We start from the raw sequence: 25921 nt of genomic DNA on the forward strand, positions 1-25921 counted from the left end.
TCTTTCATGAGAAAAATGGGGAGTTGTTGGCAAACGTTTATTTTCTCATTAAAAAATGCATATATATATCTTGTGTGTTACAGTCTTAAGCAACCTATGACAAATTTTTCATGCTAGCAACTAGTCTTAAGTGTTTTTCATGAGTATCATTATTTGGAGAAATAGGGTGCCATTTTTTCTTTTGTTCCTTTTGTACTGGGTAGAGTGTAGTGTAGAGTGATGATAAAGATGTGTGAAGAAGTTTGATGTTATCATATTTTTTTTAGTCTGGAAATGTTAAACATTAAATATGGTCTGAAATGAAGATATATCAACAATAATCACCACCACCATTCTTGAAGGAGGTAGAGAGTAAGCAAGACCCCCTTAATAGCATAATTGGTAAGGTACTCTCCTTCTGTGCTCAAGGTTGGAGGTTGGAGGGGGCAGCACTTAAGGGTAAACAATGTGAGAGACCATTGTCAAAATAGATCTACTGGCACTTAATGCATCCCTTACAACTGTAAGAAGTTGAGTGAGAGAGAGAGAGAGAGAGAGAGAGAGAAAGAAGGGAAAGGGGGGGTTAAACTAAACTCATTACTACAATAGAGTTAACAACTTTAACAAGCACTCTCTAAGGACATGTACAAATTTGTATTTAAATAACTTTTACAAATAACCACACTTTCTTCTAATGACAAATAATGCACCCGAAACATTAACTTGGCATGCAAGTGCATATCCTAAAGATAAGTGAAGGAAGAAGGTAAATGATAATGGATTAATTCAAATCTTAATGTGGAAGTAGCTAAACAAATAGTCTGAAGAAGCATATAAAGAGACTTGACAGGATAGAATTCAAGATATATATATCTTGTAGAGTAAAGACCTTGTAATATCAAGAAGTAGTGAAAATGCAAATCCAAATGAAAACTTTGATTCAAAGTAGGTGCAGGAGTAATGTGTATTATAATCTTCCATTTCTAAGGCATAAATGAAAAGCCTTAACAGGACATTATACAATTATATAAAAATAATTTAAGCAGATTATCTTATGCAAATGACCTGGCCCTCAGTTGAAAACTTGCACCTAATACTTGGGAACTTTTGCTGATAATCTCATCTTGACCCTAAAAATAATAATCATCACAAACAGAAATGTGGAGAATGGAATGAAAATCAATACATCAAAGATGAAAGCACTGTTCATCATGAGTAATATGTAAGAACATTAGGATCTATCAGGAGAGAGAAATTTATTTATTTATTTCTTCCAGGCCCTTTCCTAATTTCTTGGAGTTGGCAATAGTCATGGATTAAGCCCAGGTTTATGGCTAGGTGCTGTTTTAAGACACACAAATAACAATAATAATTAAAATGTTGGTGGTGAGTGGAACAAAGAGATAATTATGAGTTTATGATTGGAGTGAATATGTGGGTGGGGCAGGAATATTAAGATCCAACATTATAAGCCAGAGTGGGCTTGAATTAAGTTACTTCTGTGAATGAAATGCTAGAAATAAAACTTAAATTGATGGTTGAGAAATCTAAAATCAGGTTTCTTAAGCATATAAAATCCGGCCTCCAATTTTCATTCAGTTTGCTTATTTTTCATACATTTACACTTGTTCCAGAGTCTTCATGCGCCCAGCACCAGTAAATATATGATGAAAATCCATTTTTTCAATAAATCTGAATTAAAAGCAACTTGCAAATTCAAAGTGTTATTTAATTAAGTTTATGAATAGTCTCATGATCTCTGAAGTTATGGATTCTATGAAGATTGTCCCACCAGTCACGTAATTTGTAACCAGTTATCAATCGAAACCAAGGAGTTAAAACGACATCAGATTTTATAAAGTTATCCAACTGTTCTCGAGCAAGATAGCGCACTTCATTAACCTCTTCATAATTAGGATTCAATGAGACGTCTTTGTGGAGTAGTATGATATAATCTATCTCATTTTCACCCCAAACACCTACATCATTGGCCTTGTATTGAATTCGAGTCAGATATTGCAGATCCTTTAATGCAGCTTGCTCAGGAGGGATTCCAAGTTCATGGTGCAATCTACGTTGGGCAGCACGTAAAATACCAAGAGAACCCTTTTCTTCTCTCTCACCAGGAATGTCATGAAGAGGGTGGCTACAGCAGGAATTGGTAAAACAGTTAGGAAATGTGATTTTATGAGGTGAACGTTTCTGTAACAGTAATTCATTTTTTGAGTTAAAAACAAAGACACTGAATGCTCGATGTAGAAGCACACTACCATCCTTTCCTATTCGATGGCAGTCATGTTTACTAGCATGACCAACTACTTTGTCATCGTCATCTACCAAAATACATTGTTCTTCAAGTGCAGCTTCTTGTAAAGGGCTCAGTTTCATTGATGCTGCAGAGTAAGGTCGACAAATCACTTTTCCCCAACCTTGCATGCACTGAAAAAGCTTCATAATCTGAAATAAAAATAACAATACGACCAATCATTAGATTTACACTATAAATTGAGGATAATTATGTCCACCTTTTCAATACAAAAACAATGTGACGTCATTAACACATCACATATTTATTACCTTTCAAACATTGGGACTGGTTTCGGCATTATTTGTATGCCATCATCAGCCATAGGAAACTTTGTGACAAAGCCTAAGTACAATATTAACATAACTTACAACATACATATAACAATAAATTAGCAAAGTATCCAAAAATATTTGCATCACTCCATGATCAGCTTTTCATTATTGATCCAAAGTAAATAACTACTTCACATTTGACTTATGTGAACACTTAAATGCACAAAATTTCTTTTTAACATTTTGTGAATGTTTGCTCATAAATCTCTTCCTGTACATACATGTCCATCCAACTATTTCAAAAAATCATTGTAATTTGGTTCAATGCTCATTTTTATTTATTAACCCCAGTATGCTGTAGAATGAAAAAAAATCATTCAATTACATAAGCTTATAAATTGCATAATAAACTTGTTTTATAATACTTATTTTATTTTGCTTAATTCAACACTTCCTTGTTTCTTTTCAATACTTATTTTTTGAACTATATCCCTATAGCATCCCTACTGCTGATTTTCATACCAAGTATACAGGTGTCTTTTAGTAGCACGATAACTTTCATTTTATGTTTCAATCCTAATTGGATCATCTTCAGAAGTTTGCTAAAATTGACATTACATATTGTAGTTAAAAACATTTAAAACTGAAGTGAGGATGATATTGTGAATGTTAAAAAGTTCTCATTAAGAAAAAGTTCTTATAAGGTCGTGGTTTAAAATCTGCCATGTGCACTGTTGTCCACTTGTCGTTATGTCCTCTTGATGTTATCATTAGTTGCAAGTCTACTGATTGGACTAGGCGGTATCTGATTAGTGCTTGATATTATGTAATTTGGTTTGCTGCCAGTAAGGATTATCATAATTGCACAAGTCTTGGTGGTATGACTGCCTATAACTGGAAAGTTAAAGTAAACTGAATGCCAAAGAAACATGAAAATGTAGTATCTTGTGTTTGTGAGTAACAATATTTTGACAAACCTTCTTTGCCCAGTTCAATGATGTGTTTACATACGTGGTTTTATCCACACTAACCTCAAGATCTTGAGGAAGAACGGCAGGAAGGGAGGGAGGGACCGAACTTAATGTGATTGGTAAAGGAACTGTAGGCAGAGCATGCGAAGTTATCACTAGCTGGGGGCGGGACCTTCCCTCATTAGATGTGAATCGACAAAGTAGCGGAATAAAAGTTTCAAATACAGAATTCAATTCTTCATTAATTTCATTTAAATTGTATTCAGGGTTAAAATATTGATCTATGTGAATATATATGTTTTCTAAGATACTGAGTAAGGGGCCTTTTTGTGCCAAAGTCTCGATCGATTGACATGTAATCATGGTTGGATTCCTTCATATGCATACTTATGGCCGAGAAATGGCTATATTAATAAGAAGAAGGTGCGCTCAGTTGAGCATTGTACAGAATCTTAGTCCTTACTGTAGTCTGTGATCGACTTTGTTCTTTTCGAGCACTTTAGTATGCGGTATGTGTCACAACTTTTACCGCATATTACACACGCACAATCTATGTCTGATTTGTGGAATCTCTTGTTAATACACAACTTGTAGTGAAAGCCGAGCACATTACATTTGCTATCACATTTCTTTGCTTCTGGGTCTCTCTGGTCCAGGACTTCTCCACTATAGCAGGCAAACTGTAGAATTCTGGCTGTATTTCTTATATATACAGCAGAACCCCGTTTATCTGAAATAAAGGGGGTGGAGCCACTTCGGTTGACGCGTTTTTTCAGATGACACGTTGTAAAAATTTTCGGAAGTTAAATGTTGAAATAAAAATGCATACACTCGGTTAAGCAAAGGTGCATACTGTATACTAACATTAAAATATTTACATATCACTCATTGAACAAAATTAGTGATTTTCTTCTGGATGTTCTTGGTCCAGCGCTCTCGTGCAGCTATGTCGCGCCACCGTTTAATCAACCAAACATCAGCTGGTGTAGATTCATTGCTTTGTTCAACAAAGCGCAAAGCAATCTGAAATAATGAAACCATTTTTTGTCACTGCTAAACTGAATACTGCATACAGTCATTTTATTACAGTACTGTAATTAAAATGTGTGGTACCGTATTTTAATAAAAATTCAAAATCAATCTTGCCTCAATGCATTAAATTCATCAATTCTCAGAACTGCTATTGTTAAGGTCAGAGTCGTCTGCATAATCTTCATGACGAATAATAATAATAATAATAATAATAATAATAATAATAATAATAATAATAATAATAATAATAATAATAATAATAATAATAATAATAATAATAATACAGTATTAATAATTCTGGCTTGTTCAAGAAAAAATGCATCATGGAATGAACTAGAGGGTAAGAAACTGTTTTGTTTTATGCTACACGTGCATTCTGCCATAAGTCATAATATAAAAATAGGATTTGCCTAGTAGCTCTCAGCACATATAGCAGGAGAGTTACTAATATTAACGGCTAAGAACGAGAGGGTAGAAACAAAATATTAAAATACATTTTGCAAGAGTATTTCGGTTAAGCCGGGTTTCTGCTGTATATTGTTATATCTATTAGCATTTAAGTGTTTTTGGTATCTTATTGCATAGTTTCTCCGAGCTTGACCAACATACGATGCTCTGCAGGATTGACAACCGATTTTATATGCAATTATGATAATCCTTATTGGCAGCAAACTAAATCAATAATATCAAGCATTAATTAGATACTGCCTAGTCCAATTAGTAGACTTTCAACTAATGATTATATCAAGAGGACATCACAACAAAGATTTTAAATCACAACCTTATAAGAACAAACTTTTTCTTAATGGAGAACATTTTAAAATTCATATCATCCTCACATTAGTTTGATGATGATGATGCTGCTTGTTGTTTAAAGGGGCCTAACATCTAGGTCATCGGCCCCTAATGAGATGAAATGCAATGACAATTTGAAAGTCCAAAATCATCCACTGACCAGAATTCCAAACATGATGACGAAGAATGAATGGATGGATATGAATGTAAAACAATCGGTGGATCCGACCCACAATGTCCCACATTCCCAGAAACTAGCATTAAACAATAGTATTACTGACCAAGGGACTGCTTCTAAAGCACAATACTGAATTGATGATGCTTGTAGTCTAAAGAGGTCCAAAATCCAGGTCATCGGCCCCTCATAATGGTACTTATCACTAGGAAAGTAAAACCATGGTGTTTGTCATATTGCGGTACTAATCAAAAGTAGCGTAGACTTGCAGAGTTCCACACATTATGGTGCTCCTCACAGGTAATGTAATACACACATAACACAGACCTATGGTGTTTCTCACACTGCAGCGCCATATACAGGTAATGTAAACTTATGGTGTTCCTCATATAGGTGTACCAATCACAGGGACTCACACCATCCTGTGGTGTTCCTCACATAGTGGGTACTAATCACACGCAAGGCAGACCCATGGTGTCGCTCATATAGTGGTACTAATCATAGGTACTGTAAAACCCACCCGGATTCACACACTGTCGCTACTAATCACAAACCTATCATGTACCTAACATAGTGGTACTACACGCAAGTAAAAATGACTCATGGTGTTCCCTGCGTGATGGTACTAATTACAAGTAGTCTCAAGGTTCTAATTCGATCATCCCTTGGTCGCCCCCTTTTAGCTGCCTATTACGGCAGGCAGGGGATAACGTGGATGTATTCTTCGTCTGCATCCCCCACCCACAGGGGATTGTGTGTTTGGTCCACGAGAGCTATTTTATATCGCTCAAGTCCGCCGACAAGCCGGTTAGGACTCCACTATCTGCCACCTGGGACCAGAGGCGAAGCGTGAACTAAGTAAGCGGGGAGTCAGAGATTTTTTTATTAGAGATTTTTAAATTTAAACTATTTTAATCATATTATATATGGAATTCTGTTTTCGACGCGTACAGATCTGTATTCAATACTATATTAATGACTGAAACTAAGACAAATCCTATAACAACCTATAACCCTACATGCACTCGTTTTATCTTTAAATATAGACTAAATGGGCAACGAGAGTTGTCAAATAACAACATACTTTTAGAATGAAAAACCTGCTATGTAGATTTAATAAGAGAAATAAGAAATTAATAGATTTTCGTACAAGTGACCTTATACACAATATTCTTGTAAATGAGTTCAATCCGCCTGTCCTTCATTTCAGCAAATACATATCTATTACCCTCGTCTTGAAGTCGGGCAAATTGCTAAGATGCCACAGCAGTTACTTCTACATAGCTAGAGTTTCCAAGTTAGACAGTCTCTGGTTGGTCACTGAATTCCTTAAATAGGTTTTAATTCGTTTCAAGGCACTCATAGCGCGTTCTCTAGAAACTGATGTTAACGGAATATACGACATCTAGTTAAGGAATTTTGTTGTTTCCATATGCACACTCTGGAGTTCTGTAAGCCAATAGTTGTGGGGGTTATAATAATACCTTAACTAATATTGGCGGGCAAGGAAAAGCATGAACGTGAAGAGTTTTCATGTTGTCATTCATTTATTAAGTGTAAGTTTGCTATATTTCGTACTTCTTTTATTTTTTTAAATTTTATTTTTAGACGTGTCTTATAATAAAATAAATTCAAATTAACTACATTAAAAGCATGTCTGAGATGGTAGCCAATAAGGAGAACCTTTATACGCGAGATCCAAATACTAGCCAATGGGAGCAAGAAGAGACGCTGGCAAGTCTGTCTACTGGGCGGAGAAATTTCGCTATAGGAAAGTCATAGTTTCACAGTCAGCACCTACAGATAGCGTTAGTGTTGCTCTATCTGAAAGCTTTGAAAATCAAAGGGATCATACACAGAATGGACAGCGTCTACTTTCGCCTATGTGCTTCGTGTAACTGATGCGAGCCCTAACATTGCCGAAGTGAGACGAAAATAACTAAAGCGGGGAATACTATAATGTCATGAATGTGGAAATAATTAATGTTCTAAAAATAATTGAATTAACTAGACAGTATTTCATTCACAAAATGTTAAGGGTACACGCTGTCTACCCTGTCTACCTTGACTCCCCTGACGCTTCGCCCCTGCCTGGGACACGCCACGTGGGAGTATCACCTCTCCCCTTGCTACGCCAGCACAGTAGGTTTGTGGTCACTTCAGTTTTAAATGTTTTTAACTGCAATATGTAATGTCAATTTTAGCAATCTACTAAAGATGACCCAATTAGGTTCGAAACATGTACAGTTGTGATGAATGTGAAATTTAAGTTTTTAAAAATTCACATTAACCATAAGGTTAAGGAGGATATTGTTCAACAATAAATCATTGTTATAGTGATTTAAAGAATATTAGTTTCGCTTTCAATACGGAAACAGGAAATTTGTATTTTGTGGTTTCATTTTAGACATTTTTACAATGTACTGGAGTCAAGACAGCAGGCTACCTATGAAGCCATAATTTTACTGTCTCTTGAGTGCAAATTGATGTGCCTTTCCTTGAGAATCACACATGTAGTAGTCAGACAGTGAAAGGTCTGCACCATGGGTAGGGTGAAGCAAGATCTCTTACAAAGACAGGTTGCATAATGCCCCTTCCTTTTGAACTATGCATTATTATAGAGGAGAAATTACCACTTAAAAGTAAAACCAACTTCTCTGATATGAGTGGTACCTCCAGTGAATATAGTGTTACCTAGTACAGTTTAGCAATGATAGTAGCACCCTTGGAAAAATCTACTGATGAGCTGTTCAATTTCAGAATTCTCCGTTTCATCAGCTCATCATCATTCAGTGATCCAGCAGCCCTAAAGACCATGCAGTGCCTTAACACGCTGCTTCCATCTCTATACTTTTTGTAAAATTTTCTTTACGTTGCACCGACACAGATTAGACATTATGGCAATGAAAGGACAGGAAAGGGCTAGGAGTGGGAAGGAATAAACCATGGCCCAGCATTTGCCTGGTGTGAAGATGGGAAAACATGGAAAAACATCTTAAGAGCTGCCGACAGTGGGGTTCAAACCCATCATCTCCCGAGTGTAAACTGATAGCTACATGACCCAAACCACGCAGCCACATGTTCAGTTCCATGTCTACTGACCTAGTGTTTCTTGTTCCAATTTCCTTCGGCATTCAACTGGTTTAGGTCATTTTCCAGCTCATCTTGACATGACAGCTATGGTCTTCACGGGGGACATGTTTTTTGCGATATCTCTTCCATCACAGTTCTGAGCAATGCCTATTCAGGCATTCTTGCCACATAATCAGCCCACAGAATCTGCCTGTTTCTCAAGATGATGTTTGTGCTGGGTTGCACCCTTCACACTATACATCTGTCCTTGGACTACACTTTTTCACATCTCTGATGATTCGTCATCTTTTTCCCTCTGATGCTCTCTAATGGCTGCGTGTCCTTTCGAAATGTATGTTCTAATTTATTTCTCTATTCTTTAGAAAATTGGCCCAATAGGAAAAATACTTGTGTTTTTTAATTACATTATGCATCTGATTTTTTTTTCAATTTGCTATTGGCTTTATGTCGCATCGACACAGATAGGTCTTATGGCGACGATGGGACAGGAAAGGGCTAGGACTGGAAAGGAAGCGGCCGTGGCCTTAATTAAGGTACAGCCGCAGCATTTGCCTGGTATGAAAATGGGAAACCACGGAAAACCATCTTCAGGGCTGCCGACAGTGGAGCTCGAACCCACTATCTCCCAAATACCGGATACTGGCTGCACTTAAGCGACTGCAGCTATCGAGCTCGGTTCTGAAATTATAAGTGGGGAATTCAACAGAATGTCAAAGTACCCAGAATATACTGTACTTGGGTACAAGGTTGGTCATTATGTAGTATATTATTTTTCTACATATGTCTTGCTCCTCAGCTGAATGGTCAGCATAGTTGCTTTCGGCTCAGAGGGTCCCGGTTCGATTCCCGGCTGGGTCGGGGATATTAACTGTGTATTGTTAATTTCTTTGGCTTGGAAACTATACATCACAGTGCCTAACTCCCACAGAAACACGCAACAGTGATTGCATACCTTCATCTCTTCTTTTTCTTCACCGCTTTTCCCACATCTGTGTGTCGCACATGTGGTTGTGGCCCTGTTTTACGGCCGGATGCCCTTTCTGACGCCAATCTTATATGGAGGGATGTAATTACTATTGCGTGTTTCTGTAGTGGTCGGTAGTGTGGTGTGTTGTCTGAATATTCATATTTTACATTTGTCCCAACACAAACACCTAGTCCCCGGGTCAGAAGAATTAATCAGACACGATTAAAATCCTCGACCCGGCCGGGAATCGAACCCGGGACTCTCTGAACTGAAGGCCTCAACGCTGACCATTTAGTCAATGAGTCGGACTGATTGCATCCTTTCATATAACCATAAAAATAGGACACACACATGCCGACCCAGGAAGAAATATTTTTCTACATACACACTCAAAATGATGTAAAATGTGCAGACAACTGTGTAGAAAATGTTGATAAAATAAAGAACAATTCAAAAATTAATGGTTAATTTTTAATTTCATTCAAGTTACATTTCACCCAATACACATCAATCATTATACTTATAGCTTGGTAAGCCCCAGCTTGGTGCGAGGATCACTTCAAGAATTCTCTGATTCATCAGATCATCATTCAGCGATCAGCAGCCCTAAAGACCACGTGGTGCCTTAACCCATTCGCGTCATATGACGAGCTATGGTCACGCGCAGTGTTTTGGCGCATGAATCAAATGATGAGCTCAGCTCCGCAGCTCGCAACGACGCAGTGTCTCACTTATCTCAACTGTATTTGGTATAACTTATTAGATTCCCTTTGCAATTTAATGTCAAACAATACACATTATAAGGAACTACAAGCATGTACTGTTTCTGTATTTCTGTGTGACACTGGGATTGTTGAATAACAGTTAATTTTAATCAGTATTCAGTTTTCATTATGCAGTGGAACCGGTTTCGCGGCAATGACGACGAGAGATTGAAAGCAGTCCAGGGGCGGCTTTTCAGGTGAAGTAGGTGAAGTGCCACTTCACCATTTATTTTTTCCAGAATGATTTTTTAAAAATTTACTTTTCTTATGACATTTGCTGGTTTTACGGAAATAAAATGTTTTTTGTACGGCGTTTGGAGCACCAAGAGATCGCACTACTTGATGAGAACCAGGGGAACTCACGAAAGCGCCGGCTGTTGGCCACCCACAGTACGGCGCGTGAGCTTGAATGAAGACGAGAGATTCAGCAGCTGGCTAAACCTCCGAAGGGCCGCTTGGCCTTGGCCGTTGCCATGACAACCGTGACGTGACCCGCGTACTTAACTCAGTGCAAAATGTACACGTGAAGTTGCGGGAAGATCGAGATGTTTTGTCTTCCCTGCGTCATCCTGTGTGAAGTACGAGTATTTACGCATCGCGGTTCATTCGTAGTGTTGTGCTGTTTTATTTAAACATGTATCCTGTTTATGACATAGTGTGTATTTTATTAGAAACACCATTTTCACGTTGGAGAAACGAAGATCAGAATGAAGTTCTACGTTTTGGTCGCCCTACTGAATCACTGCGAATTTGTGCTACAAAAGAAGTGAAACATTCCGGTAAATCTTACAATCTTAGTTTCAAACGATCGTGGTTTAAGCAATTTCCATGGTTGTGCTCCTCTCCAGCTCTACAGAAGTTGTTTTGTTGGCCCTGCTTGCCTTTTAGCAATAAAAATAACGTTTGGAATAAAGAAGGATTTTTCAGCCCTTTTGAACATAACACGTTCTTTACATAAGCACTCAGACTCTGCAGAACATATAAAATGCCAGCTAGATTTGAGGACTTTGGAAAGAAACCAAAATACGATCTCTGATGCCCTGAAGGAAAATGCTAGACTGTATATTGTACACTTCAATGAAAATGTGCGTTTAAATAGGCTTTTCCTTCAGTTGGTAATTGATGCAGTGCTCTATTTAAGTAAGCAAAAACTAGCTTTTCGTGGTCGTGACGAAACATTAAATTCAATAAATCTTGGTAATTTTAAGGAGCCCTGCAGAAATGCAAAACCAGTATTCTAAGATAAAAAGTGTGTTTAGTGGCGAATCAAAGAGTATTCAAAATGAGTTAATCGAGTGCATTTCAGAATACATCGATGATTTCGTAAAAACAGAATTGACGAGTGCTGATTTTTTTTTTTTTTTTTTTTTTCTGTTCAGGTGGACGATACGACATATATCACACAGGTGTCTCAGTGTTCTGTAATTGTGAGGTTTGTTAATGCTGACGGGGCTATAGTGGAACGTTTCTTAGGTTTCCATGATGTAAGTGCTGACAGATCCTCACAGATGCTTTGTTTGCTTTATTGGACAAAATTTTGGGACCATTCAATTACGAGCACAAATTAGTAGGACAGTGTTACGGTGGTGCTAGCGTGATGTCTGGCCATTTAAATGGACTCCAGAGAAAGATGAAAGAGAAAGCTCCTCTTGCAGTATTTGTACAATGTTTGGCGCGCCGATTAAATTTGGTCTTACAACAGAGTTGTAAAACAATACGAAAGTGTCGTATATTTTTTTCATCAATTTCTGGAATACCATCCTTTTTCCATCACTCGGCGAAGAGAACTTACGCCATTTCTGCTGTATCGGGGCCATGCATTCCAACCGTGACTCCTGTCCGCTGGAGCTCGAACTCAAAATTATTGAGTGTAATTGTGGATGACTGGGAAAAGCTGAAAGAAGTTTTCGAAAATATAGTTATCAGTGAATAGTCCGGTGACAAATGTATTCTACTTGCCAAAGGCTTTCTTCATGACATGAACAGTTTTGAATTCACTTTTCTGGCAGAAGGGTTTCATGACATTTTTTGTTTAACCGAGGCCAGCAAAATGACGGATATGCGCCAAACCCGAGAGTAAGCACCCTTACTCAGGACGAATGTGTTCAGATGTATCGAGTTTTATATTTTGAAATTTTGGATAACATTTTGATGGAAACTGATGAGAGATTTCGCGATTGTGATAAAATTAAATTTGTTTGCTTAGCCGATAACACAAAATTTGAAGAATATAACACGTGTTTTCCTTCTAGCGCTCTTGAAAACGTGCAAAATTTCTTTGGATCCGTGTTTCCCAAGATGCATCGCTTAAGAAACGAACTCTCTATTTTGTATGCCGATGAAAAGTACACACATGTTTCTACTGAAAACATGTTCCAAATGCTTCACGGAGATAAAAGACATTTTTTACGGACGCTTATAAATTGTTCTCCCTTATTCTGTCCATCTCATCTACTATTGCGTCAGTGGAAAGAAGCTTTTCTTGCCTAAAACGTACAAAAACATACCTTAGAAATGCAATTTCAGAAGAGAGACTTTCTTATTTGGGAAATATTGCTATTCAGAAAGAACTACTTCTGCAGTTAATGAACAAACAACCATTCTATGAAGACATTACCGACAAGTTTGCAGCTTTAAAGGACTGGAGGATCGACTTGATGTACAAAAAATAGGCGAGTTCAATTATTAAGAAAACAATTAATGTAAATATATATATATTTTCTTTACTACTATAACTTTTCGGTTTCTAGCGTCAGTAAACAGCTGTGAGTCGTAAATGAAAACACGACAAAATGTCCAACTCTTCCTGAGGGTGCCGCGCTTCTATAATTGTTAAGTCTCCCGGTCAGATCTCATCTCTACTTTGCATTGTAGAGTAAAGGCAGCTACATGGTTGCCGCGCTGTGACGTTACACAGCGCTCCGGTCTGTATACATTTTTGGTCACGTGCTGATCCCTGCGCCAGTCACAGGTACGAGTACAAAACAACCAAAAACAACACGTAGTTCCTAAATCTGTCGCTCGAAACCGAACGGGTTATAGCTCTTCACCATACTTTACAACCACGAGCCACCACTGGAAAGCACTTGTAGACATTGTTTTAGATGGGGATTATGGCAATACCGTCGTTTTGGAAAATGAATCCGAGTTCGAGGATAGTGATAGCAACAGTGAATCAAGTAGCGAATATTTAAGAATACCGGTAACTTAAATACTATACAAGGTGTCCGGGTTGAAGGTATAATAATATAAAAATTAATAACTTGAGAAGTAGTGGAGATATTTACTTGCGGTTTGTTTCTACAAGTAGGATAACTCAAAATGTTTGTTTACATACCTGATAAACCTCGATATGCGCACCATTAGTGGCGCGACAGACATCTAATCGGTATTCCACTTCTTTGCTATTGGTTTTACGTTACACCGACACAGATAGGTCTTATGGCGACGATGGGACAGGAAAGGGCTAGGAACGGGAAGGAAGCGGCCGTGGCCTTAATTAAGGTACAGTCCCAGAATTTGCCTGGTGTGAAAATGGGAAACCACGGAAAACCACCTTCAGGGCTGCCGACAGGGGTTCGAACCCACTATCTCCCGAATACTGGATACTGGCCGCACTTAAGCGACTGCAACTATCGAGCTCGGTATTCCACTTCTCGCCATGTGTTCTGCAGCATTGTAGGCGTAACATTTGCGATAGATGCACGAGATGCGATAACGCAGATCTGGTAGATCACGAACTGGTGTCTGGTACATCTGATTCGTGACACACACCCACAGGAAGCTGCGTAATGTCGGGGTTTCTAGGTGGCCAAGCAATTGATGGACTACTTCTCCCAATCCAACGATCTGGGAACTCACGATTCAAGAAATTCCTCACAACTTCCGCATAATGGCATGGTGCACCATCTTACTGAAAGATCACGTCACGAGGAAGTTGTGGCACATCATCTTGAAGGACTCCCGGATTAAATCAACAGTAGCCTCTGAAACTGCGTGCTAGGCGTGGCGGCCCGACGTCGACAACAAGGTCCCAGATTCTCGAAGGCAACATCATCAGTTGGTAACAGTCCATACTCACGCCGAAATCTACGTTGTACTAGTGTAACGGATTTTATTACCACAAGCGAAAGTACACAGAACACTTTCTGCTGTGGAGCCCACATGGTTATTGGCGCGCTTCTCCTGAACAATGCAGTTACGCACATGCGCATGTGGTACCACCGCCACCGCAAGCGAACACAGAAAACATTTTGAGTTACCCTAGTTTTAGAAACAAACCGCCAATAATATCTCCATTATTTCCCAAGTTATTAAATCTTATATTATTATACCTCTAACCCGGACACCTTGTATTTAAGCGTCCGTCTATTCAATACAGTTACTTAGCATTCCTTTCAAAAAATTTGTACCATTACCTTTACCGCCCAGTGATACCTCAAAGTAACAAACCTATTTTCAAACAAGTGATTTTTGAGAAAATCGAACATGATTTCTTTTAGTGCTACAATACCCTTCAGTCTATAAATGTATGGAACAAACGTTTTTGTTGTTGAAAAAGTATAATTTGGGCAGTAGAGAGTTAATTTCATTCAAGTTACATTTCATCCAACATGCATTTATCATCTATTGATCATTTATTAAATCTAGTAGGCTTACATGTTTCTTCCCTAAGGGACATCATCAGCTAGAATAAATCACACAATATATCAGATACAAAAATCACATTAATAGATTGGTAAGACAAATTGAAATACACTTGTATACACATGGACATTTAAAATAAAATATTTGCAAACTATGTTAAAGTTTCAAGTCATATAGTCAATGAAATTGATATGGATTGTTCATTAAAATTCTTGATGACAAAGTTCTTGTATTCGAAAAATCGTAAGATGAACATTGAAGTGAGTAAAAACCTCTGATTTAAAGTATTTCTTGATAAAGGATCCTTAAGACAATTTCTTTAAATTGCATTTAAGAATTCCGTCGCCATAAGACCTATCTGTGTCGGTGCGACGTAAAGCCCCTAGCAAAAAAAAAAAAAAAAAAAAAAAAAAAAGCATTTAAGAATAAACGCTTCAGGATTACAAGTCAACACGGGACCGAAGCAATAAAGTTAATTGTAGAGCTGAATAATGTTCAGTCTGAAATTAAAAGAAAACCAAGTATAAGTGAAGAGAGATTGAAGACGAAATCTATGTATATAAAATTAGAGTTTTGCCTGTACATTGCTCAGAATTTAAAAGGGATGGTATTTCTGTATCGGTCGTGTCCATAGTAGCACGGAAATGCACTTTTTAATTTTCCGTAATTTCTGTCTGTCTATATGTATGCAGGGTCGGATTAAGAGGGGGGGGGGGGGCGGCTAAAGGGGCTGCAGACCTAAGCTAACCTAAAATTGTATAAAAAGGCCTGCTGCTCTACCTCCGTGCATGTATATGAGTATTTACGCTCGCAAAATATCGAACACACACACTTCCTTCCTTCTCATCAGCTGTCCGCGTTAGTATTTCATCACTGCTAGAATCAATTACCGTCCGGAGACACGAATCCTCGCTACTTACGCACTGTAATTATTATAAAGGTTATTGTTGACAACATTTTAAATCTGGCAGCTTGCGAGTACGGGCAGAGGGGAAAGGGAGGAAGAGGTCTAGGAAGTGAGCGGAAGGGGACAGGGGAAGCACGGTGGAATAAGCATGCTATACTATATCTTTGCTTCAGGAAGAGAACTTCCAGTTCACCTCTGATTATTGAACCATTCGTAAGTTACAACTGTAATGTTCTTGTAAAATGGATAGAAATATCCTAGTGGTGCCAAAAAACGTAAATTAAAATAACAACATTTGAAAGGCATTGAAAAGTTGCCGAAAATATCAACATTTCTTGACAGGAAGTCTACAAGTGCATCGACGACTGAAGAGACTGTTACTGGTGAATTGGAATCTTCTACAGGTAAGTGAATAGTGTAATATCTAAGTCTGCTGTTTTAAGAGAGATTAGGTCTTTACGGAATTGGAAAGCATGAGCATTAGGAAGATGGTTTTAGGAACAATGAAAGGGAATCCTAATGTGTATTTTAAACTTCAGTCACATTGTATGGAATACTCGGAGTCGTAAATAATAAATTGCCGATCTCATTGGTGTAGTGGTAGCTATAATGACTGCCACCCCCGAAGACCCAGGTACCTTCCCGGCGCTGCCTGTGGCGGGGGGGGGGGGCGCTTTGTTACGAAGAAGGGGCCCCACATTTTTAAATAGCCCAGGGCACCCAAACACCTTAATCCGGCATTGTATGTATGTATGTACACGCATCACGAGAAAACGGTTGAAGATAATTTATTGAAAATAGGTATGTAAAGTCGGGAAATAAGTCGCTACAATCTAGGCCATAAATAATCTTATTCACGTTGAAGGAAATGGTAGTTTTAGGAGAAGGCCTAAACTTAAATTCACAAATGTTTATATTAGTGGTCTTAATGAGAATCGGTATGCAAAGTCGGAAAATAAGACGCTACAATCCAGGCTATAAATAATTTTATTCACGTTGAGTGGAATGGTAGTTTAGGGGAAGACCACAAATTTAATTCTCACATTTTTATGTTATTAGTGGTCTTATCTTAATGAAAATCGGTATGCAAAGTCGGGCAATAGTCGCTACAATCTAGGCCATAAATAATTTTATTCACGGTCAATGGAATGGTAGTTTACGGAAAGGCCTAAAATTTAATTTTCAAATATTTGTGTTATTAGTGGTCCTATCGACAAAATACTACATTAATAAAGTTATATAGTATTAAATTTCATTTATGTCCTACATTTTTACCGTACCGGCTATGATAAGAGATATTCATGAATTTGGATTTTTGTTGTTAAGTTCATATCAGCGCCAAGTCACGAGAAAATGGGTAGATAGTCGGGGAATAAGGAACTACAGTCTACGCTATAAATTATTTCGTAAGACGCCCTAATATCACAGAGTGGAAAGAAAACTAAATGTGAAGGCCTATAACACAGAAAGCTCATAACACTGAACAACACTATTAACTGAGCTTTGTTGTGATTGCTTTGTCTTCTGTTGCCAGTCATAGCCGATAGATGGGATAACTGCTGTATACCGAGTATTTTTCAAATTTGCTTTACGTCGCACCAACACAGATATGTATTATGGCGACGATGGGATAGGAAAGGGCTAGAAGAGGAAAGGAAGCGGCCCTGGCGTTAATTACGGTACAGCCCCAGCATTTGCCTGGTGTGAAAATGGGAGACCACGGAAAACCATCTTCAGGGCTGTCGACAGTGGTTTTCGAACCCACTACCTCCCGAATGCAAACTCACAGCTGCGCGCCCCTAACCGCACGGCCAACTCGCCCGGTTGTACCGAGTAAAACAGCCTGCCTGAATATTGGCGGGAAGTAGCTGGGTGCCCTTTCTTCTTAAGCAAGCCATTCCTCTGGTTCATACATTTTCTGGTACTATTAGCACGTAACATTCTGGTTCATCAGAATTCGAGCTATTCAATCCCTACTTTTCGGCACTGATTGGAATGAGCAGTGTGTATATTTAACGGAACAATGGCAGAGGAGTGTTCACGGCTGTCTGCGGCCTGGTCATATCAGCACTGGAATTTTGAACTGTTAGATCGGCATCGTAGTACTGTTCGTTAAAAGTGAGAAAATGTGCGGTTTTTCATTTGAGCGAGTATTTTATATGAGAACATTGCTTTTAATCCCTAGATTCCTACTGACGTTTTTTGTAATGGCCTAAGTTAACTAACTGTAGTTAGGAAAACCACAAAGAAGGTCTTTCTTAGAATCCCGTAGCGAAGCACGGGTACATCAGCTATTAACATTTATGGTCTAAATTGCGTTACTTACTTGTTATTGGCCCCGATGTGTGGAAGAGGACTCGCTTCTGCTGAGGTACCGCAAGTATCTATCTGAATTCAAACAAGTAGTAGCTCTTATATAATCCTTGGTAGCTACGCTGAGCGAGGAGTGTGGAGGAAAGTGGGAAGGTGTGTTCTGGGCGGAGGAACGACAGGAGCGTCACCGAGCGTGTGACACGTTGAAGTTTGACGTCTTTTCTAACTTTCACTTTAATCAATTTCTCATACAACACGTTAATCTTCTCAGAAAGAGAGTTTATATTTCCCGTCGGAGTTTTCCTCTGGTCCAGATAAATGTAAATTTCCTCGTATATGTTCAATAAATGGCCTTTATTTACAGTTTTCAAGATTTTAAGGTCATTGTCTATGTCTGTAAACAGGATTCCAAACCCCAGCTTGGTGCGAGGATCACTTCTAGAATTCTCTAATTCATTAGATCATCATTCAACGATCATCAGCCCTAAAGACCACGTGGTACCTTAACCCATTCGCGTCATATGACGAGCTGTGGTCGCGCGCGGTGTTTTGGCGCATGAATCAAATGATGGGCTCAGCTCCGCAGCTCGCAACGACGCAGTGTCTCACTTATCTCCGTATAACTTATTAGATTTCCTTTGCAATTTAATTTCAAACAATACACACTGTAAGGAACTAGAAGCATGCAGTAGCGGCGGCTAAAGGGGGCAGTTGCACCCCCCTCCACTTTGAACAGAAAACATTACATTTTTATTCCATTTTAGCCGGCTGACACTAGGAAGTATTAAAAAAGTGACATTTTTTAATTATTAACAAAATTATTATAGAAAATACGCACAAAATGCCGTTCGTCGCGGCTAACCGATTTGTATAGCGCAGCAGCAAGTAGTGGAGACTTCGCAAATGCTATGAGGAAGGGTAACAGGGGTATTTTTTGCCAAGGTCGTGGACACTGAGGTATGATTCGCCTCCTTGCAGCGTGCATTCGTCAGTCTGGCAGTCTATTTAATATTGTCTGTTAGTTTCTTAGAGTGTAGTCAAATACTAAATGATTTTTTTAAATTTTATAATCACGCCGCACTTCTATTTAATTGTAATACGTGTGTAATATTGTTTCTTTGATTAAAGTTTTATTGTATAGTATTGAATCAAAATCTCAAAAAACTATTATTGCCGCACTTAAGTTAGTAAACTGTCAACCTACCGAGCTCGATAGCTGCAGTCGCTTAAGTGCGGCCAGTATCCAGTATTCGGGAGATAGTAGGTACGAACCCCACTATCGGCAGCCCTGAAGATGGTTTTTCCGTGGTTTCCCATTTTCACGCTAGGCAAATGCTGGGGCTGTACATTAATTAAGGCCACGGCCGCTTCCTTCCCACTGCCAGCCCGTCCCTGTCCCATCGTCGCCATAAGACCTATCTGTGTCGGTGCGACGTAAAGCAATTAGAAAAAAAAAATGTCAACCTTTACCTCTCTGTCGAAATTCGCCCAAAGAGCATCAAAACTTACCATTTTGTAGCATTTTTGTTTAGTTTTGATGCGTATACCTCCCCCCCCCCCCCGCTATATCCCTCAACCAGGCTACGTTCTGTTGTCCGTATATTTTTTGCCCCCCCCCCCCCACTTCTAATTTTTAATCGCCGCTACTGGAAGCACGTAATGTTGGTAAACAATGCTCTCTGTATTTCTGTGTGACACTGGGATTGTTGAATAACATTTTATTTTAATCAGTATTCTGTTTTCATTATGCAGTAGAACCTGTTTCGCGGCAATGACGACGAGAGATTGAAAGCGCTTGTAGACATTGTTCTGGATGGGGATTATGGCAGATGACTGCCTGCCATCAGTAGCGTATGCTACGACCAAGACGTGGGCTACCACTAGACTCAGGTTACTCCTTTTCGATAGCTGCTTTAGTGAACGTCAAGCCCGAAGTGTTTTAAGCCACCGGAGTAGCTTGCTGTGCTGTCGATGCTGTTTCAAAACCTACTGCCCTGGCCTCTGCCACTGCCAGTACTCAACACCTGATCAGTGGAAATGGTAGCTGCGGGTTTAGCAAATTCAAGTCCTTCTTTATGGCTAAATGGGCAGAATGTTTGCCTTTGGTCCGATGGGACCGGTTCAGTTCTCGGAATCAACCTCCTCGTACTCTTATAGTACGCGCACTTTTTCTTGAGCCCTAGTTCCCATTCGTTACTATGGAGATCCGGGCTCAAGATAAAGTGCGCGTATAGTAATTCCCCTCTCTTCGGAACTGGGTGTTTATGACATCTTCATTGGGTCACCACCAAGCCTTACCAGAGACTATGCACCACATTATTACAGTATTATCAAATGTACACGTGGAATGTCATAGCGTTACAAGCGGTCCTACACGTCGATCACGGGTTTATTAGCTTTCTCGGTAGATCAGTGGTAGTGTCCGACCCATGATCACGGGTTCGATTCCCAACAAAAAACAGAATACTGAACCTGAAAGATTACATTTCATGTTAGCAGATCTATGTATAACAAGAAAATTATATTACTCCTATAACAGCAGATATTGCAGTGTTTTCCTACAAGGATGTAGAAGTAGACGGGAGTGAAATACCAGCACTATGTTACCTATATAATTAAGTCAGAAGTATGAGGTGAGGATGTATATGTGATAAGGAACGCATGGTTGCTCTCTCTCCCTGGTTAGCAGTGGCGATCTGACGTACCGAAGCTTTGCACGCCTATCCCCTCGGTCCCCTCACCAATCTGATATACAGCAGCAAGCCACTCGAGGTGAGTCGAGGAGAGGACATACCGCCAGGGCGGCAATGTCGGTCTCCGGTGCCTTGCATCAGAAATACCAGCGACGTTTTCTCTCATTGCTTTCAAGTTTTGTAAATGGAACAACGTGTCAGATGCTTACATTATAATCTGCTTTAAGGTTTCCTTTGTCTCATTTGATGTTTGGGCTTCACCAATAGCCTTGATAGCCCTCAGTATACGCCACTGACTGCCATATGATCACTCACGGAAGAGTATCTATTGTACTTCTTAAATTAGCCCTGGCATGTTCCTGATACATTGTAACCAAGTTTCTTCCGGTCTGTCCGTTATACGTAATTAAACAACTCATACATTTCAATTTGCATACACCCGAATTTTGAAATGAATTATTACCGATTTGGGTATTATGAAATCATTTAGAGTTCGTGTCGTTGATCCTAAAAGCGATTCTTAAATTACGTCTCTTGAATAAATTCATAATACTATATCTATACTTTACTGTTATTATATGTGAAAACGGCAAATTTCTTATTCTCTTCTTCTTTCCGTTCTTTCACCAAAGTAGTGAAAGGTTTATTTTTTAAATTTATAATCCTGTCTACAAATTCTTTATTATAGCCATTGTTATATGGTATACAGTATATACATACGAGGGTTGGGGCAAAAGTCATGGCAACTATTTTTTCTTGAAGATACCTGTCCAGTTGGAAAATGTGACATATACAGCTGAAAGGACAGGGTGTTAACTGCATGTGTGGACAATGAATAGCACTGAAATATCGTAACACACTAATTTATTACGGGAGTATACAGGGCAATATGGCCTTCTCGGTGCAAAAGAATGACAACACAGTACACATAAAGTTGACATGACAATTCCTGGGCCTGCTATTGACACCACACGCTGCCAACGATATGGGAGGCGCTGAATACCATCTGCCTCAGCATTTGCCGCACCATGTGTAAATCGGGTCACCTTTTGGCACACGGCATTAACAATGTCCTCTCGTGTTGCAAACCGCCTACCACGTAGTGGTTCTTTAATCTTTCGAATGGGATCGAAGTCACAGGGCGAAATGTCGGGAGAGTACGGTGGGTGCTCCAATTCTTCCCATCCCCAACGTCGCAGTAGCTGTCCTACACACTCCGCTTTATGTGGTTTTGCATTGTTGTGCAGGATTATTGCACTGTCCACAAGATCCGGGCGTTTTTCCCGAACGCCACATCGTACCTGTCGCACCAGGAAGTCCCTGTAGTACTGTGCGGTCACTGTTCTGCCATGTGGAACGAAGTGGCAAACAATGACACCCCTGACGTCATACGCGACGATCACCATCAATTTGACTGGCGAAGGATTCTGACGGACCTTCTGCCTCCTTGGTGATCCAGCATGTCGCCACTCCGCGGACTGACGTTTCAGTTCTAGTTCGTATGCCCTGGTCCAAAATTCATCGATGGCAATTATTCGTGACAAGAATTGATCGCCGTCCTGTTGCCAGTGTGCAAGGTGGTCGGAGCATATTGCATAGCGCACCCACCTTTGAACTTCCGTCAGTGCATGCGGTACCCACCGCGATGCGATTTTGCGCCGCTGCAGCTCATTACACAATATCTTGTGGACGGTGCGTTTCTCGATGCCACTTGCCCTCTCTAACTCCAGTAGCATCCATCGTCAGTCTTCATCCAGGAGTTGCTCGACGACGATTTTATGAATACAAATGTTAATTTCCACGAACTTTGTCATCAAGAATGTTAATGAACAATTCACATCGATTTTATTGACTAGGCCTATATGACTTGAAACTTTAACAAAGTTTGCAAATATTTTATTTTAAATGCCCTTGTGTATACAAGTGTCTTGCCAATCTATTAATGTACCGGGCGAGTTGTCGGCAGCCCTGAATATGGTTTTCCGTGGTTTCACATTTTCACACCAGGCAAATGCTGGGGCTGTACCTTAATGAAGGCCACGGCCGCTTCCTTCCCATTCCTGTCCCATCGTCGCCAAAAGACCTGTCTGTGTCAGTGCGACGTAAAGCAACTAGCAAAAAAAGTCTATTAATGCAATTTTTATATCTGATATATTGTGTGATTTATTCTAGCTGATGACGTCCCTTAGGGGAAGAAACATGTAATTAATAAATTATATATGTATTGAATAGGCAGACCGCTTAAATATTCGCTACTTGATTTTATAGTTAATACAGATTTTTATAAAAATGAAGCTGTTGAAGCTTATTACATGTAAAGCACCAGTGAAAGGTACTGAAGTGAACGGAATATTTAAGAAAGCGAGAGTGAAAGTGCCGCGCTAGGTTCTTCCAAACGCCCACGGCCGGTGACAAAACAACCGTACTGTTTGGAAATCGGAGAGAAAAAGAGAATAATCCAGGTATATATCCATTTCGTGGACACAGCAATGTTTTAGAAATACTTGGGTAATTGTACAGTCCACCCACCGTTCGAAATTGCGATGTTTTGAGAGCACACGGATCCGCTCTTTTTGAAGTTCTTTCAAATTAGACATTTACACCACAGCCAGCAGTCACTCAAGGAATGAAGAATGGGTAAGTCATAACCTTCAATGTCATGAATGCAAAATTTGAGTGAATTACCTGCATTACTTTTTATTTTATGCATGTCTTTGTTACAGGTACACTCAAACTACGCGCGACTAAATTAAATTTGATTCCACAGTCAACAATGTCCTGTGACACCCAACCAGTACAGGTCACTTTCCAGCTCGTCCTGACATCACAGACTTGGTTTACCTTGAGGACATGTAATTGGTGATACCTTTTTACAACTGGCTTTACCGAGCTCGATAGCTGTAGTCGCTTAATTGGGGCCAGTATCCAACATTCGGGAGATAGTGGGTTTGAACCCCAATGTCGGCAGCCCTGATGATGGTTTTCCGTTGTTTCCTGTTTTCACACCAGGCAAATGCTGGGGGTGTACCTTACTAAGGCCACGGCCGTCTCCTTCCCACTCCTAGCCCTTTCCTGTTCTATCGTCGCCGTAAGACGGTGTGCCGGTGCGACGTAAAAATTTTTGTAAAAAATGGCTTTACGTCGCACCAAAACAGACAGGTATTTTGGCGACGATGGGGCAGGAAAAGGCTAGGAGCGGGAAGGAAACGGCCGTGGCCTTAAGGTAGGTACAGCTCCAGCATTCACCTAGTGTGAAAATGGGAAACCACGGAAAACCATCTTCAGGGATGCCAACAGTGGGCTTTGAATCATATTTCCTTTTATCACAGCTCCAGACACTGCCTTTTCAGGCATTCTTGCCACATGACCAGCCCACTGGATCTGCCTGTTTCTCAAGATGATGTTTATACCAGGATAGTACCCATTACAGTACAAAGTTGAACCTTCATAAGCGAGAAAGATCTGTAAGTGAGACTAATTGCCAGGTCCAGTCATTTTTACCCTCAAACACTTCTATAAGTGTGACTGCCTCTCCCTACTCCTCCATAAGTGGGAGTGCCTTTTGTGTGCTTGTTTTGACAGGTCACACACGCATACAGGTTTCTGTTCCAATACCTTATGGTATTCATACAGACAAAAGTAAACAATTAATTAACAAAAGGAAATCAGTCACCACAGTGACATTTGTAAGATCCTCTACCATAAACTCCACCTTTACAATACCAATAATATATGTGCCCACACGTTTGTTAAAATTTTCAATTGTCTATTTACACTTGCTTATAGATTTTCATTTCTATTTTAGGCCCATATTGTTAAATCTTGGCACAACCTGACATCCAACTTGTGGAATATTATCGGAGATTCCTCCTATTCATTACTTCACTTCAAGGCGCATCAAGCCTGCATGTTTTACAGAAAACTACACAGCAGTCAAATAACGTATAATTTTTGTGATATTGACAGTCACACCAACATTTGCAAGTTGTGCTATTTTAAATTTACTTACAGTTTTAATGGCTTTCTCGACATGGTGCTAAATATGTCTCATTTTACTCTGACGTATTTGACTTCAAATTACAATTCAATTTCTAATAATTCGAATATCCTTGTCATATTTTAATGTGTCTTGTGTATCGTCGACTGAAGATGTCCACAATAGTAGATGAAACATGACTCGAGAAATAACAATGTTGACTTGAAAATAAAGACAGATTATTGGTATTGTAACAGTGGAATTTCTGATAGAGGATTTCACAAGTTCATACTTTTGACAATACAGGCTTTAATAAGAATATTATTTCATGTAACCACGGTGACAATAGGCTTGATTCAGTTTTGAATGATTTAAAGTTAAAAGATAAGGAACTAAATGAAACCACAAAACTAGTTGCATATAGAGGATTGTGAAGGTGCTTAATGTCCCTCAGCAAGGTCTAGAGGGCACTAGCCATAAATTTACACCTGAGCAAAACTTGGCAGGCGGGTTCACATCCTTGCAATGTTGCAATTGCAGCGGCTGAGTTATACCAAGGATCAATGAAGGGTGTTATAATCCTCAAGGGATGCACCTAGAGAGACAGAAAGTCCCTTTCAGGAAAGAGAGCAAGAAAGCTAAGCTCTTAGAAGTATCCTCACCAAGTTAGCACAGCTACAAAGGCAGCCCTTCTAACCATTCTAGGACTGATACACAGCCCAAATTCAAAAATCAAAAGAAAAAAGAGCAAGCTGGATGGATTAAATAGATATCTAACTGACGACAATATAGGATAACGACTTCTGGTATGTGGAATGTCAGACGGTTGAATGGAAAAGAAAAAGAATTAGTCAAGGAGATCTTAGAAATTAAATTCAAATACCAGACTGTGACTGAAACAAGGAAGAAAGGATTACTCTTCAGTGGAGTTCCATGAACGGAATGTGCAAGAGCTAGTGTGGGATTCTTAGCACACCAGAATAAAATGAAAAATATCAAGGACTAGAACATTATAAGTGAGCGAATAAT

The 25921-nt window shown here is 39.4% G+C and overlaps 1 protein-coding gene across 1 annotated transcript in view; it reads right to left on the bottom strand.

Moving 5' to 3' along the window:
- Nucleotides 1–567: 567 nt before the first annotated feature.
- Nucleotides 568–25921, bottom strand: part of Idi (Isopentenyl-diphosphate delta isomerase) — a 57430-nt gene continuing 32076 nt past the window's right edge. The window contains exon 2 of the mRNA XM_067149455.2: nt 568–2436. Within this exon, the coding sequence (XP_067005556.2) occupies nt 1708–2433 (726 nt within the window). The 5' untranslated portion in view covers nt 2434–2436 and the 3' untranslated portion in view covers nt 568–1707. The remainder of the gene's footprint in view (nt 2437–25921) is intronic.

This window comes from Anabrus simplex, chromosome 1, assembly GCF_040414725.1.
Source record: "Anabrus simplex isolate iqAnaSimp1 chromosome 1, ASM4041472v1, whole genome shotgun sequence".
In the NCBI taxonomy this organism is placed as follows: Eukaryota; Metazoa; Arthropoda; class Insecta; order Orthoptera; family Tettigoniidae; genus Anabrus; species Anabrus simplex.